Source organism: Lactuca saligna, chromosome 5, assembly GCF_052625555.1.
Source record: "Lactuca saligna cultivar CGN05327 chromosome 5, ASM5262555v1, whole genome shotgun sequence".
Taxonomy (NCBI): Eukaryota; Viridiplantae; Streptophyta; class Magnoliopsida; order Asterales; family Asteraceae; genus Lactuca; species Lactuca saligna.
This window is the reverse complement of record NC_136421.1, coordinates 93,461,025-93,478,522: the sequence shown is the minus strand read 5'-3', so window position 1 is coordinate 93,478,522 and position 17,498 is coordinate 93,461,025. Positions and strand designations below refer to the sequence as shown.

Genomic DNA, 17,498 nt, shown 5'->3' with positions numbered 1-17,498 from the left:
TCATTGGATTAGTGGTTGATTCCAAGCTATGGTTGATTTTAATCCACGTGGGAGTATTCTTCAAAAGATGCCGTACAATTTGAACGGATAAGATGATGATATGATGACTCAGGCGGGAGTCTAATCGATTTGATTTCAAACGGCGCTAAAAGGGAACGCGTGCGAATTGGAACCGTCTCATCTCTAAATGGGCAGAAAGGGCGCGTGTGAATCTGAAACGGTTCATCTTCAAACGGCGCTTGATGGGAGGCGTGTTCTTAGGGGTCTGACACTCTCTCTCATGCGTGCTCATCGGTTACCCTAACTGTCACGCATCAATCAACTCCGGAAAACTCTTCGTTTTTCGATAGAAGATTTGGGAAGATCTCTCTCTCTCTCTTTCTCCTTACGCCACAGTATAAAAGGCAACATCCTATACCGTTTACCTCTTTACTGCAATTAAAATTCCCAGAGCGCAAGAAATCCGTGCACCTTTACTGTTCATCATCTTCTTCACTTTCTTCAAACAATGGCAGATTCGTCTTCTGTTCAACTTCTCACATACTGCCTATTCGCCCACAACAATGCCTGATCATCGATTTAACCCCTCATGCTTATGATGCCTTCATGTTCCCCATTATTGAGTGTTTGAAGTTTTCGCCGATTTCTCCTACACTTTCAAGGGCGGAATCAGTTCCAATGGAGTTCTTGTCGCAAATCTATGCGACTGCTCATTACGACAAAGTGGTTGACAGGATCTTCTTTGACATTTTTCATCACAAAGCGTCCATCTCCAAGAAACGATTTTGCTCCCTGTTAGGGTTTGAAGCTGACTCTTTGAGGGTTAATCCAGAGACGATTCCAATGGGGCACCTGCTCAATATGTTTTACAACATGGGTTATACGGAGGTGCTTACTTCCGTCGCCAAATTCAAGAAGTCGTGCTTGCCGCCACAGTGGAACGGGCTGTTCACTGTGTTATTCAAAGGCCTTTCTGAAAGGAGTTCTGGTTCTGATGGTTCTAGTCGACTATTTTTGTCAATCATGTATGGTATCTACAATGGCGTCAATGTAGATTATGGGTTTATTCTTTGGCAACAACTCATCCAGAGTCTCTCCTCTTCTTCACGGCATTCAGAGGTGTCTTATGCTAGGTTTTGGACCTTGATCACGAAATGGGTGATGGACAAATACCACATCCCCATTGTCGCTGATGCTCCGATGTCTTCGATTGGTACATTCCATACCACGAAGATCATCGTTTCAAATGCTTCCAAGTTTCCATTTAATGGTTCGATTCCGGAGTCTATGTATGGTGACGTTCCAGCCGATAGCTGGATTATCAAAACCTACAAAGAGTTTAAGCAATTAGGTTCGAGGGATCTCACTCCGGAGATGTTGAAGTCTATCCATGATGCCGACAAGCCTGCTCCAAGAGGCAAGAAGGCGGATAAGGTGAAAAAAGTGGCGAAAGGGGCTAAAGGCCCTTCTCTAAGGAAGAGGAAACCCATAAAGGCTGCTCAGTCTCCGCAGCAAAAGAGGCGAAAAACTCAACCCAGGAGAAAGCTAATTATCGCTTCCTCCTCAAGCGAGTCTGAGGGTGAGAGTTCAGATTCTGAAGACTCTCCAAGAGGCAACACTCCACCAAGATCTCCTACACCTGAGATCCCAATCCCTCCTTCTCCAATTCCCTCTCCTACTCAAACTATCCCTACTTCCATTCCCACCATAAACCCCACTACACAAATTCCATCAACTTCAATCCCAACACCACCAATATTCACCGGTGCAACAACAACATCCACTGCAAAAGTTACAGCCAACGTATCTGATACGGGGGTTCGTACTGATGCATCCGAACCTACACCAGCATCCGAACCTACTCCTACACCTACACCCGAAACAACCCAACCCGAACCTACTCATACTTCACCACTACCTTCTCCACCACCACCATCTCCCGGTCACGCTTCTGAAGGAGAAGAAACATTCCTTGGCGGGGACAATATGACATTTGACTCGGTCTACTATAGTCCGTTTCAAGTACAGAGCGATGATGATGATGACGCTCCGGTTACAAAGAAACATCTCACGGAGCTTCATGCCAAGGTTGACTTGCTCATTGCCTCTTCTTCAACGTCTCAAGCATCCCTTTCTGACGAAGCAGTTCAGAAGATTATTGTTGCTTTCTCTCAGGCTTATCAAGATTCTATTGCTTCTACCACCTCCGCCATTGAAGCCTCAACACAAGCCTGTCAGGCTGCGACCGAAAAAGTCGATAAACTATTTTCTGATGCCTCTGCCCTGTTAAAGTCTTTACAGGTGAGTGCAAATGCTACAAAGACAGTGTTGGAACCAATTGTTCAACAGTTAGCCACGTCTGTCTCAACTGAGTTGAAGTCCTTTGCTTCACTTCGTCAATCGCTCTCAGACGACAACTCAGCATTTCATGCTACTATTGACGAGCGTCTCTCCAAACTCCAAGAAGATCTGGCTGCTGAGAACTCGTTGATGGATGCTCTAGCTCAGAAGACCACAGCTTTAAAGGTCAATAGTGTTCAACTCTCTAATTCTCAACAAGAGATTGACTCTCTTCGGACTGAACGGGAGGTGATTAAATCGTGTGTTTCGGATGTCCACTCTGCCATATCCAACATCCTCGAAGCACATGATCCAATTATCAACTACTCTGTGAGGCGTACCCTTGTAGAAAATCTCGCTCCTACCCTTGCCCTGCTAAGCAAAATTGAAGGGCTTCTTGATTTCATGTCCATTCCGAAACAAGGGGGAGAAAAGGAGTCAATGTCTCAACCATCTCCGTCCTCAAAGGCTACTCACACCACCAAACCTCCTCCAGCAGGTCAAGCTTCTGGTTCTGGTGTGAAAGATAAAGGCAAGAAGATTGCTGAGGAAGATGAAGAGGAAGACACAGAGACTATCGCTGATCTTTTAAAGCGAAAATGTCGAGTTGATGATGATGTCAATGCTCGTGCTGCTAAAGAAGCTGAAGAAGCAGAGAGAAAAGAGAAGGAATCACATGACCTTCTTGAGAGTAGGAAAATTCTTTTTCCTGTCTGGACTCTTGAGAGGATGATCAAAGAGGCAATCGATACTCCGAGCATCTTATGGCTGGAACCTGTTATATCGTTTGATTGTTCCAACACTGTCGATTCTCAATTCGATATGCCTCTGACCCGAAAGGTGTTCATCTTTCACGCCTTCACCAACGTTTCAAAGTTCCCTCATCCTCATCCACAGGTTGATCGGGACTTGATTAACTTCTATCTGAAAGCTGCTCTTCCTCCGTATCAGACTTGGAGCGCTCAGAAGATTGTAAACGTTCGGGTCTTGAAGCCGTACAGTGAAGGGAGCTTCATCAACGTTCGGTTCAAAGTGCTTCGGGGGTCTGCCAAAACCGAACATGCCATTTCTTTAGCAGATTTACCGAACCTCAATCCCATGACTGGATCATCTTGCACAACATCCTATTGACCAACGAAGTTGAATACGGTCCGATTATCAACCATTTCAAAAGGATGCTTGTGTGCTACATCATGGAAGTAGCATTGATGGATCAGGAGGTAGCAAGCGTCTTCAAGAAGAAACCAACAATATCTCCTGTTGGCTCGGCCAGTGATCTGAACCAAATGCAGATGGGCAAAATTGACTCAAGGCGAAACTCAGTCATGTTCACTAGGAATGAAGGACATAAATGTCTTTTTGCCTTAGCTGATAAACATCTGTACACCACTACTTGCCTAAAGCATGTGTTGGGGATCATCCACAGGAACAAGCAAAACTCAGCAGATGATATCAAGTACTTCGACGACATGATACATTGGTACATTCGGTTCAGACAGACGATCCTTGCTTTAATCTCTCGTTTGTTTGATACCACGAAGAAAGTTCCCGCTGCTGGCCCAAGCAAGAAGAAGTAGTCTCGCTCCAATTTGACGCAAAGGGGGAGATTGTTGGGTCGAGTTTTGTTATGTATTGCGTCATTTGGGAACGCTTATTAGTCCAAGTTTTGTAACTCCGGTTTGGGCCAGTCCAACCGTGAGCCTTATAGGGTTTAATATAAATATAGGTGCTTGCATGCATCTTAAACAGGATTGATTACGATAGAGCAGATTTAATTAGAGATTATTTAGAAGTTTTATCATCGCTCTTGTAACCCTAAATCCTCTACAGCGGAAGTTCTTAATCGAGCTCTGCTGAGGATTGTTTGAATCAATCATTCGACACACTTTGATCCATTCTTGTGTTCTTTCCAGTTTTCTAGTTTATTATTTTACCTGTTAAAAGGATCTAATCGATCTTCAAGTTAGTTTTTAACTTAACAGTACTTTATAATCATCTTGGACAGTATAGGAAATATACTATCAATTATAACATTCTACTTTGAAAAAAAAAACGGTCACACTTGGGAAAATACCAATATCATTGTATTGTGACGTAAAATGACCAATATTTAACTTTAAAGACCACTAAACTCAGAAGCATATTTTTAAGTATTTTTTTTATTTTAGTAAACATATTTATTCAAGATTACTTGCAATTGACAATAAGTTACATTTTTTAGTGTTTTTTTGTCTATATAATAATTTATACATACCAACCGTAGTTTCCACGAGTTATAACCTAGTATGTATGTGTGTGTGTATATATATATATATATATATATATATATATATATATATATATATATATATATGCACTAGATTATGACCCGCGTTAAACGCGGAAACACATAAATAAAATGCAAATTTATATAGATATTACAAAATAATTATAAAAAAATAGGGTTATTGGTATTATTGAAATGTGTATAAATTACACTAAAATAGGTAAATATATAGCGTTAAAGGACCTCTTTATAGACAATATTTTTTGTTTTATTAGTTCAATGACCTTGTTTGTCACATATAAGTATCTTCAAACATTTTTTACTTGTGACACGGAAAACAACTATATATATCCAACCATGCGTGAAAATGGGTCTACACAAGTATAATCTAACATTTAACAATGTACTTTCAAAATACATTGTTATTTTATGGCTATATTGCGAAATATAACTGTTTATTTAAAAAAATAGCAACTTATTTATGTTCCTTCAAAATGAACCACATAAAACCCCCCACAATATTAAATATAAAGAAACTATAACCAATAAATCTGCAACGAAGCTAATCATCTCCCTCCGCTTCATCTCTAATATCAGATCTTTTTTTCCTTAATCTAAGTTATTGTCACTACCATCGAAAATGTTAAAATTCATTGATGACTTCTTTTTTATTTTAGGGATAATATGACAGAAATCATTTATCAGGTCCATCATTTATGTTTATATCTTCGTTTTTTTGTTGATTTTGATATGCCTTCTTCGGTTTACCACCATCTTTTTTTTTTCAGGCTCCTTTTTTTATGAAATAACATTTTTTTGTGAAATTCTTTCTACGGTTTTGAGTATGTGTAGGTATGTTGATTTTTTTTGAAGTAAAGAAAGTAGGGTTTTTGTTCGATGTTGGTTCCTAGTTTTGGTTCTTATTTTTTGTGATTTCTCATAATCCATTGCGTTTTAGTTTCCATATTTATCTACAATCTTTATGTATAGAACACTTTATCCATATAGTCATTCACTATAGAGTTTAATGAAGGAAAAAAGAAACACCCCTTTAGTTTTATTTACTTTGCAAATTATCGAGCCTCCATGCAAAACTTACAACATAATGAAAAAAACAAAAAACCCTTATGAGGTAAATGCCAATTACGATTCTACCCCTTTTCCTCTTGTAACAATTATCTCACTTCAAAACATCTACTTTTGTGTTTTAGCATATTATTGATAGCATGAAAGATCCAAGCATTGTTGCATTTTGGTTAATTACAATGCCTCAAATTATGGGAGGATTTAAATACGGTGATGAGGTCAAACATAAAATATGGTGGTAATACAAGGTTCTTCTATTTCTTATTTATTTATTTACTTATTTTTTAATTCAACATTATTACGAAATTAAATAGTTTCTTTTGTTGATATTAGTGTTTCTTATTTAGAAAAATATGCAATATGATCAACTTCGTAATGCTATAGCAATGAGAAAACTTGGATGAGCAGGAAGTGAGATGTTTTCACGAGCGTTGGCGGGTTCTGGAGTGCGAAGTCTCCTATTCGGCGATATTCACATTGATTCTGGAATAACCTATCATATGCGGCCTCTGCTTGGGGGCTGTGTCGCCCCACCTTTCGATTAATACATAGTTGAGGAGGCCGATCACGAACGTACTCAGTAAATTAAAGACCACTTTAAATCTTCGTTTTCAAGAGGGATGATCAACTCCGCAAATATCGATCGAAACTTGAACCCTTGTATAGGTTTGCAATTTAAGAAAGCACAACAATTGAATTGATAATTTATTAACTTCAATGAGAAATTAATTAATTACAATTTTGTTATTGAATTTGAAATACAACAGGGATTATATCAATGGATCCTGAACGTGCAAGAAATGATCCAGTGGTAGTAAAGAACATTCCTTACTATAAAGCAAAGAGCAAATTAGAGGCAGAAGTGATGAAGCTCAATCTACCACCATGACCTCAAAACGGGGGTGGGGGGGGGTGGGGGGATTGGTATAAACAAAAGTTTTTTCATTTATTTTTACTGATTTATGTATTTGGTCCTTGTGTTTAGTTGATTTTTTTGGTTTTGGTCTCTAAAAGAATCAGGTTGTAGTTTTTGGACCTTGTTTCACTGTTTCATAAAACTTTTATGATTGCCTAAGTTAACAGTCTAGCTATTAGTTGTTTTTTTTTAAATCACCATTTTGCCTTTGAACCAAAACTAAAAAACATATAGCATAACAACAAAATTTATATTTTTTTACTTAAGTTTAGAGTAGATTACATTTTGGTCCTTGAGTATACCTAATTTGTCTTTTCAGAAGGTTCTGAGGGGTGTTTTTGGTATTTCCAGGGTCAAATGCTGACTCTAGTTGAGTGCACACTTCTATTATACCGTGCATTCTTACCTGCCCATGTATGGTACCAATTCTTTTTGAAAAAAGAATACGGGAGCCTATTTTCATCTTTCACAACATGTTTATATTTAACTTTAAAGCTCACATCAATTGTTGAGAAGGTATATTTCTTATTCTTATTTTGTTACTACCGGAGACATAAAAAAAACTTTCTAATGAGGGCATTCATGTCTTTTGTACAACCCATCTGTTATATTATGTCATGCCATCTCTTGTCTTGTCTATTGATTTTTTACAAAGGTATACAGACAGATGTACCATCATAATTTCATTATATATAACATCCAATTTTAACATTGAGTTTAATGTTTTCGAAAATAGGATCATAGTTACCGATTAAAAAGATGGAACCAATAACCGAACACAACAAAAAAAAATCAACAACAACATTATACATCCAAATTATAAGTATTCAACAAAGAACCATACGAATGAGTAAAAACATATAATTTCGAAAACAATATCAAACTTACAGATTAAAATGATTTAATGAAGAAATACATACATTTATTCAACTAATCAGACTGATGAGAAGGTTGAAGTTTTTTTGCATTTGTTTTCTAAGTGGGAATTATGACATAATGTTTGTGTAAATCGATTATTAAAAAGGTTTGTAATATATATATATATACAAGTCAATATGATGAAAATTAGCAGGTAATCAATTGAAATTTCATTTAAACTTAAAATAGAAAATATCATGGTTGAAAGTGTATTGGTTCATAAAAATATCCGAAACTTTTGAAATTTGAAATTAATAGTTTTCGAGATTTCAACATATAATATATTTGGAAAGCAATTTTGAATGGAAATAGAGCCTAAATTTAAGGTTTACATTAATAAGGAACCAATTTGTAGTTGTAAGTTTGGAAAGAATTCAAGTATCATTTTCATTCAATTCCTACACTTAAATTCCTAATATAAAGGATTGACTTCTTGTTTGATCAACGTGACGTAAGCAAATTGATCTAAGGGTGTAAAACCTATAAAGAAAACACAATCAACGATCCAGATTGTTTTAGAGGATGTCATAAGGTTTCTCTTTTAATATATATATATATATATATATATATATATATATATATATATATATATATATATATATATATATATATATATATATATATATATATATATATATATATAGAGGTAAAGATTCAAATGGAAACCAAAAAAGATTAGGAACCTAAGAACTACATATATCTCTAATCAATAAATGTATATTTATAAAATAGAATTTTTGTTTATCAATTATTAAAAAAGATAAATGGTATTATTGTAAATAAAGAAAACTCCCAACCTAGTTTTATAAGCAAATATATCAGATCTAGAAAGTAGATTTGACACACTTCTAATTTTTTCGTAAAGTGCAAAGATGAAACTATCTCTTCCTCCTTCCTTCTACCACCGACAGCAACCTCCTACATCCGTTGTCGCCGTCACCAGTGATACCGCCACCGCCGACACCTCCATCATCGTTGTGACTCTAGCTGATGTGTTATAATACCGCTCCTGCTTATTGTTGTCAAATGTCGACCAACAGTGGTCATTTTTGCATCAGACCTGACATGAAGCACCACCTCCAGTGCTTTCTAACACCAAATTGGCATATGTTTTTCTCTGATTTTCGGTGAAACCACCAAATATGCCGCCTCCGTAGCTTTCAATCTATTTTATAGGTGATGAGGCTTTTAGATTTGAAGTGTTTCGGTCCAAATCTACGTTCTCCGATGATAGATCTAAGATCTTCGGTGGCAAATCTATGATTTTCGCCTATAGATCTATTGTTTACGTCTTCAGATCTATGAGTTTCAGTGACATTGAGTGATTAGATCTAAAATCTCTATCAGCCTCCTCTATCGTTGTTGCGTTGTCGCTCTAGTGAAACACTGCTAACTTTTCTCCATATCTATCTCTTCTCTCTGATCTCCGGTGAAACATCACCAGATCAGGTATGGCGATTTTTGTATTATTTATTATTTTTTTATTTTGCTTTTGTGAAGCTATTAATTTAAAGTTTTTACTATCATTAAAATCATGATAAAATTATCAATGATATTAGTATGATATATGTTCCAAAAAAAGAAAGAAAGAAACCCAAGAAAGAAAGAAAGATAAGACACAAAAATGCATTGTATCCCCCTAGCTGTTGTCGCCTTGTCAGCATAATGAGAATGAAAATGGATGTGCTTTTATTTCTTCTACTTGCTGCGTCTCATGCCACAACCCATACACAAAACCATGATGGGCTTAATATTGGATATTAAATTATAGTTGTTTCAAAATAAGAAAGGTGATGTATTAAACAACTAAATATAATTTTTAAGTTGTTTTCTAAAAAAATTGTGTATTTAGTTTTTTTTTTAAACTGTGAATTGTGATGTTTTAATGGTTTAATGTTTCAATTATTGTTTGATTCTATTAAAATTAGTTTTCACTATTATTAATAAAAAATTATAAATTTTAAATTATAAATGAATAATTTTTTTATAAGTTTTAAGTTGTGAATTCAAGTTTCTTTTCTTATTCATTATAATATTTTAGTAGAATCGTTGTTCATAATTTAAGTTTTTTTGTTGCTATGATGCGAATTGTATCTAGAATATGTTATTTTGTAGATATTTTCTCAAATAATGTGAAGTTAGTTTTTTTTGTTAATATTATTATTATTATTATTATTATTATTATTATTATTATTATTATTATTATTATTATTATTTTAAGTTGTGGCTTGTGATGTTTTAATGTTTCATAAATTGTTTAGCCGTGTTAATCTGAGTTTTAACTATTATTAATAAGAAAGTATAAGTTTTATGTTGTGAATATATAAATTTTTATTAATTTTAATATGGGAATACATGATTTTTTATAAAATTTTTAAATTGATCTAAATATCTTTTATAGAGTATACAAGGTGTTTGATTAAGCTATAAATCAGAGTCCTGAAATACTTTATTAAATTGTAAATTTGTATGGTGCACACATGGCAGCAAATCAAGTATGTTTTTAAATTGTGAATAATATGAATTAGAATCCTGAACTGCTTTATTAAATTGTGAATGAAATTCTTGAACTGTAAGTTTATGTTGAGAATTTGGGTTTTGAGTGTATATTTTTTGTGCATTAAGCTGTGAATTTACTATATTAAGCTGTGAGTTTTGTGTATTAAACTTTGAATTAACTTTATTATGTTGTGAATTGGTTGTATTAAATTGTGAATTAAATATATTAAGCAAGGTATTGACTGAATTAAGCTGTTAATTTTTTATGATTTTTTTTTTGCTTCTAAAATATGAGACTGAAAACATTATATACACATATAATTTTATCTAGTTATGAATAAAATATGCAAAATTTAAATTGTGAATATTTAGGTAAATAAACTTTGAAGGAAACACTAGCCTATAGATATTAAGGTATAAATATAAGTTTTAAGTGAATGTATAATTTTTGTATATTAAAAAGTGAAATTTATATATTAAGTTGTGAAAATATGTGTACAAAACTGTGAATTGACATTTTTAAGCTGTGAATTTAAAAAAAAAATTGTGTTAAAATATGAGTGATTTTTGTAAGTATGTTTATATTGATTTTCTTGTAAATATATTTATTTTTTGTGTTGTATAAATATGTAAGAATATATCAATTTTTATAATTAATTTGGATTGAATGATGATTGCATCAGTGGCACAAGTGGTAGGTAGCGGCATGTGGTAGTTAGTGATGTTGCACATATGGTGTTTGATGAAATGCCAAAAAATTTGGAAAGTCATTAAGCTGTGAATATGTGTTTTTATGTAATAATTTGTGAATATGTAAGTTATTAAGTTGTGAATGTGTATTTTTTATGCACCAATTGGGAATTAGTGTCTAACATATTGAATTAAGTTGAGAATTAGTGTTTGAAATGTTTTATTAAAATGTGAATTTTAATTTTTCTATCCAGATCTAATTTTTGAGGGATGTTGGCGGTGTGGTTGGTGGTAGCGATGGTTGAGTAAGGATATGTTGCATTTCTCACTCATCTTCTTCGATGATTTCAGATAAATTATCCACTTTTATGATTCATGTATATGTTATTCCTTGGATGTTTGCTTTTGAAATATGAGATAATTTATGTATGTATTAATTGTGAATGATATATGAGATTATACTTGTAAATGAGCTTTGAATGTATTGTATTAAACTGTGAATTTTTTTGTATTAATCTGTGAATTTTATTGACAGCTTAATATATTAAATTCACAATTTTGTTTTTTTGAATCCTTTTCTGATTTTTTAGGGAATGATGTTGTTGGTGTTGACATTGATGCTTTGTGGTGACGATGGTTGATGGAAACGTATGGTAAACTGGTACTTGGCAGTGTTAATGGTGACGGAGTGGAAGAGTAATGATATTTTCTATTTCTCACTCATCATCTTCGTTGATTTCAGTTAAGTTATCATTTTTTGTGATTCACGTATATATTTTTCTTTTGATGTTTGCTTATGAAGTATGAGATAACTTATGTATGTATTAAAATATCAATGAGTTTTTTCATACACTGAAATATGATATTATACTTGTAAATAAGTTGTGAATATATTGTATTAAATTGTGAATTTGCTATGTTAAGCTGTAAATTTGTTCACAGCTTAATATAATAAATTCACAATTTAATAGATAAAAATGCCTTTAGATATGAACATATAACTGTTAGTATTAAGTTAAAAAAATATAATCGTGCATATATATTTTTTGTGGATTAAACTATGAATTACTGTATTAAGCTGTGAATTTTATGTATTAAGCTGTGAAATTATTGTATTAAGCTGTGAATTGACTGTATTAAGATTTGAAATTTTTATGAATTTTGTATTTGCTTTTGAAATATGAGAAGAAAGAATCATTATACATAAACAAAAATGCAAAAATGGTCCATGTGGTTTGTCATTTTTTGTGGATATGGTCCAAACCTTTTAAAAATTGGATTTCTGGTCCTTATTGAAAGGTTTGTTTGTGGAACAAGTCCCTGGGGTAAACAGCCGTTTGTTTGTGGCTGTTAAACCCCTCACGTGCATTGCACACAAGGGCATAAATGTCTTTTTACTTGAGGGACCATTTTTACAATTCTTGAAATAATATATAAAGACTTCCCCAATGTTCAAGTTCTTCCCCAAACGTTGTTCTGCAACTTTCAAGTTGTTCTTCATCCTCTCTTCCGTCTCTCATCTCTCTTTGTTAACAGTCGGGGTGTCAGTTAATCACACGATGGTTCTCTGTTTTTGTGGTAAGTTTGCTGTTGTTAAATGCTCATGGACACTGAAGAACCCAGGCAGACGTTTCTATGCTTGCCCTCAAAAGGTAAAGAAATTCGTTTGCACCCATTTTGATTTGTAATCAAATAACATTTGTTATTTTCCCCTTTTTGAAGGATTCTGCTTGTCGCTTCATCGGATGGGTTGATCCCCCCATGTGTGAAAGGTCTAAAGTCATTATTCCTGGACTATTGAGAAATATTAACCGAATGCAATCTTGGTGCATAGCTGTAAAGATCATGTTGCTGGCTAGTTGGGTGTTTTTTGTGATTTTGTTCATAAGGTCTGTTTAGGTTTAGGTAATAGGTCAATGGGGTGGGTTTTTATTTGTTGAAGATCGATAAAAGTGTGGTTTTTTGGTGGATTAATGGTTTTTGGTACTTTGACCTAGGTTCTTTGTAGTTGTTTGTAAGGTCAAAGTAAGTTGTTTATGTAGTAAATGACTTCCTGATATAAATATGAATTTTATGGAATTGCTTATGTTGTTTGTAAGGCTATTTGTAGTTTTTGCTTATGGAATTGCTTATGTTGTTTGTAAGGTTCTTTGTATGAATTCCAATCAGTTGGTTGTACTTAACAACTGCTTTTTGTCCCAGCTTCTCATTTTCCAAATCTTCATTTTCTTCATCATCAAAGTCAATAGCAAGAAATTCGGACAACTGTTGATTTTTGTCTTGCTTTGACAAAAATGAATTTTATGGAATTGCTTATGTTGTTTGTAAGGTTCTTTGTAGTTTTTGTAAGGTGAAATAAAGGTTAATGTGAATAATTGACTGTAATCGTGATAATAAACAATAATAACCAAAAACCATAATAACCAAGGCTGCAATTACATAATAGACTACAAGCATATAGTGCAATTACATTATCCCAAAATATGCAACCATATATATATATATATATATATATATATATATATATATATATATATATATATATATGTTCTAATACTTATCATACTAATGAAAACCAAAATAACCATAAGTCATAAGTTTTTTAACATCAAAACACTTCCAAAAGTAGCAAATAACATCTGCCAAAATAAACACAACCTTGATCTTCAACTTCCACCTAATTTCCACCTCCTTGACCTTTGCATGTCCTTGAGTTGTGACCTTTGTTTTTGCATTTTGCACATGTTACACTGACATATTTCCTTGTTAATTTTTGAACTCCATCAGGACCCAATTTACAGCCTTCTTCCTGACTTACACCATGAGTACCAGTCTGACTTTGACTCCCTCTTTGACTCTGACTCAATTTTTTCATCCTCACTTTTCTTCCTCTTCTTTGTAGGCCTACCTGGTTGCTTATGATGTATTGGAGGGATAAGTGTTGTGGGACACAAACTTTTAGGCCACATTATTCTTCCTTTTATGGGCTCTACCTTATAAGAATATGCATTCTTCCATGTATCCAACCAGTATACCTTATTGACCCACCTGTAAATGTCACCAACATCCTCTGAGTTCTTGGTCATTTCATAAAGGGTTGCAATGGCATGTTTACATGGGATGCCTATTAGCTCCCACTTCCTGCAAGTACATGTGTTGTTCCTAACATCTACAACATGTTGGTCTTTCCATGCCCCAATGACTTGGTATTTCTCACCCCCATTCCACCTAGCAATGTAATGTGATGCATGAGACTTGTTTACATCCAATATGGTTGTTGCAGTGGGTGTTAAAGGCCCTTTTGCCTTGTCCATCACCTTCATAACATTATAGATTCTCTTCATCAGGTATTTTCTAATATACTCCAAACAACCTATGATAGGCTTATCTCTTCCCTCTATTATCTTGCTGTTAAATACCTCACAAAGGTTGTTTAACAGTATATCAGAGATTGCTCTGCCTGTTAAAAAAATTAACATATTCTTTTAAGTACAAGTACACATTTAACATATAGTAATTTATGGTAATTTATGTACCTGTAAAATGGCTTCTTGCCCAGTGTTTTGGAGGAATCTTTCTAATCCATTCACATGCCTCCTTGTCATAGTTGCTAAATTCTTTCATGCAATGCTCAAATTCAGGTACAGTGGTTGCAGTTGCACATCTCCATAAATGATCCTTGTACTCTTTCAATTTCCATTTCACTCTCATGTTCTGATGTATGTGCCTGAGACAATACCTGTGCTCAACACATGGGAATAGTTGGGCTATTGCTGGTATTAAACCCTAGAACAATAACAAAAATTAAGTATTTAGTTTATATAATAATAAGTAATTAATAATACAAGTTAGAAAGAGATACCTTTTGTCGATTTGTGATAAAAGTAAAGTTAGAGTTTGAACCAAGATCCAAGTCTTCTCCTAAACACTGCAAGAACCATACCCAACTACTTTTGTTCTCTGTCTCAACAATGGCATAAGCAAGGGGGTAAATACCATTGTTAGAGTCCAACCCAACTGCTGTTAGAACCTGCCTAGGAAATGGTCCTTTCATATGCGCACCATCGAAACCCAAAAGATCCCTGAGGCCAGCCTTAAAACCTTTTTTCAGGGGACCTAAGCAAATGTAGATTCTTTTAAACCTCCTCGTTGGGTTTGATGGGTTTTGTTCACTGTAAACATCAATCTTGACAGTTGTGTCAACATTGGTTGCTTGCAATTCAAGGACATAGTCCCTCAAGATCTCATATTGTTTCGTATAGTCACCCTCCACGATCTTAGTAGCAATAGCCTTGGCCCTGAATACTTTGTCAATAGAAATACCTACCTCGAAGTCCTTTTGAAGTTGTTCCTGCAATGCTCGAAGAGGAATCCCTGGATTCATGTCGATTTGGTCCATGATTCGCTTGGATATAAAAGTAGCAGTGCAAGCTCTAATCTTCCTACTTTGAAGGCAAGTATGGTTGTCATTTAATGTCCTTACAAATCAGGGAGATTCTGTGTTTGACCTAGAAGCATGAAGGAACCAACTACAGTTTACTTTTTCTGAATTTACCTCTTTGCCCTTGGTTTTATTTTTGGGATTAAGGCCAACCACCCCACTTGCATTGATGACAGGGACTACACCTCTACACAATGCCCGAAGTCTAAGCTTGTCATTCTTTTTATAATATAAATTCCTCCTAGTTTCTAGTGTGTGCATGTCAATTTTTTCTTTCAATTCTTTCTTTGATTTAAACTTTTGCCCAACATAAAAACTGGCCTTATGGACATTGCCAAGACTGCATCTTTTCTCCTTAGCCAGATTTTTAAGAACACATCTTCTTTTCATTTCATCTTCTGACCCTTCATCTAAAGAATCCCATCTATCATTGTCAATGACTTCTATGTCCTCATGTTCATCATTTGTCCCAACCCTGTTATGAAACCCATCCATTTGAACACAACCATAATCCTTATCAAGATTGAGGTTAAAGTCAGTCATATCCACCTCCACTTCTGATACATTGTTTTCATCATCAACAAGTTCATCATATTGTTCTTCTGATTGTTGCCTAAGATCATCATTGTCAGCAGACTTTTCATGTTCAGACTGAAGGTCTTCAACATTCTCATCTTCTGGTGGTTGATAATGTTCTCCATCAAAAGGATCAAAGTGATCATGAGAAAAGTTCTCACAATGAAATTCATCATAATCAAAGTTATCATGGTCACCACCTTGATCTTATAACACATCATCCATGTTAGCATGCTCAACCTCTTGATCTTGAACCACATCATTCATGTTAGCATGCTCACCAGCTTGATCTTGTACCACATCATCTAATTTGGGATTCTCACCACCTTGATCTTGTACAACATCATCCAATTTAGCATGATCACCACCTTGATCTTCTACTACATCATCCAATTCAACTAAACAAAGCTTTTTGGCACAAGAACTTTGACCAACTATTGAGTTCACCCTTCCATTTCTTCTATACTGTGGTGAAACTGGTGTAGGGACTTTGTCAAAGAGTATCAAGGACATATACCCTGCCAACTGTGTTTGATCATTAGCTTCATCTATCATTGGGGTTTTATCCTTTGCTGGTACTTGAGGTACATTTGCTTCTTTTGGAAGATCACCATCACAGAGCTCCTTAATAATAACTTTTTGCTTTCCTTTTGGAGATATAAAATAGGTCAGCAAATTAGTTTTTCCATGTTCTGTATACACTTCAATGACCTTGTTATCTCCAATATACTGAGCCAAATTCAAGACATCATTATCATTCCCTAAAGATCTGAGGCCAAAATCCAAGTCTTCATGAGGAATCCTAAAATGGTAATATATTACTGGGGGTACAGAGTAACCTAGCTCTAGCATCATTGCGTCTAGTTCATGAACTGAGAACTCATCAATGTCTACTAAATCAATATATCGCACTTCACCTTTAACATATTTCGTGTTTGGAAGCTTTGTAAAATTTCCACCATGGTGTAGCTTTATGCTGAACATTGTTGGTACACGCTCTACAAGATACAAAAAACATTAAGTAAGAAATTATCAGATGTTTGTATTTTTGGCTCTGTTCTTCAGATCATCAAGAAACCTAACACAATTTCGTAAACAGAGGATAAGTGAAACTAACCATATTCATTTGTGATGTCATACGTCTCGCCTTTTGGCCTAATCGCCCACATTACGAACACCATTTACAGTTGAAAAGCAAAAACAAGTAAACACCTTGGACCAAATCTTGATTAGGGTTTTTGCGTTCAAAACGAATGACGAAGAGGATGGAAGTGGAAGAGATAACTAAATATTTTGTGATTTTGTGTGTAATATGGCGCTAAGACTGTAACAAGCGGGTTTATTTCAAGAATTGTAAAAATGGTCCCTCAAGTAAAAAGACATTTATGCCCTCGTGTGCAATGCACGTGAGGGGTTTAACAGCCACAAACAAACAGTTGTTAACCCCAGGGACTTGTTCCACAAACAAACCTTTCAATAAGGACCAGAAATCCAATTTTTAAAAGGTTTGGACCATATCCACAAAAAATGACAAACCACAGGGACCATTTTTGCATTTTTGTCTTATACATATATATGATTTTCTCTAATTTTAACAAAATTATTTAAATTGTGAATATTATTTACATTAAAAAAAACACCAACCGTTAGATCTAAATGTATAAATGTATGTTTTAAGTTAAGAATATGATATTTTTATGTATTAAAGTTTTAATTTTTTATATTAAGATTTAAATTTTATATATTAAACGATAATTGAGTATATT

At 34.4% G+C, this 17,498-nt stretch overlaps 1 protein-coding gene across 1 annotated transcript; it reads right to left on the bottom strand.

Annotated features, from left to right (window-relative positions):
• Positions 1-12,815: 12,815 nt before the first annotated feature.
• LOC145045520 (uncharacterized) lies at positions 12,816-15,114 on the bottom strand. Its single transcript, XM_078993842.1, has 4 exons — positions 14,578-15,114; positions 14,252-14,501; positions 13,751-14,175; positions 12,816-12,980 (listed from the first exon to the last, which is right to left on the bottom strand). The coding sequence occupies exons 1-4, from the start codon at positions 15,112-15,114 to the stop codon at positions 12,816-12,818; spliced, it is 1,377 nt and encodes a 458-aa protein (XP_078849968.1).
• Positions 15,115-17,498: the final 2,384 nt, after the last annotated feature.

Coding starts and splice junctions, on each gene's coding strand:
- LOC145045520 (XM_078993842.1), bottom strand. CDS start 15,114: ATGGACCAAATCGACATGAATCCAGGGATTCCTCTTCGAGCATTGCAG. Junction 14,502..14,577: donor TTATCACAAATCGACAAAAG/GTATCTCTTTCT, acceptor TTATTGTTCTAG/GGTTTAATACCAGCAATAGC. Junction 14,176..14,251: donor GGCAAGAAGCCATTTTACAG/GTACATAAATTA, acceptor TTTTTTTAACAG/GCAGAGCAATCTCTGATATA.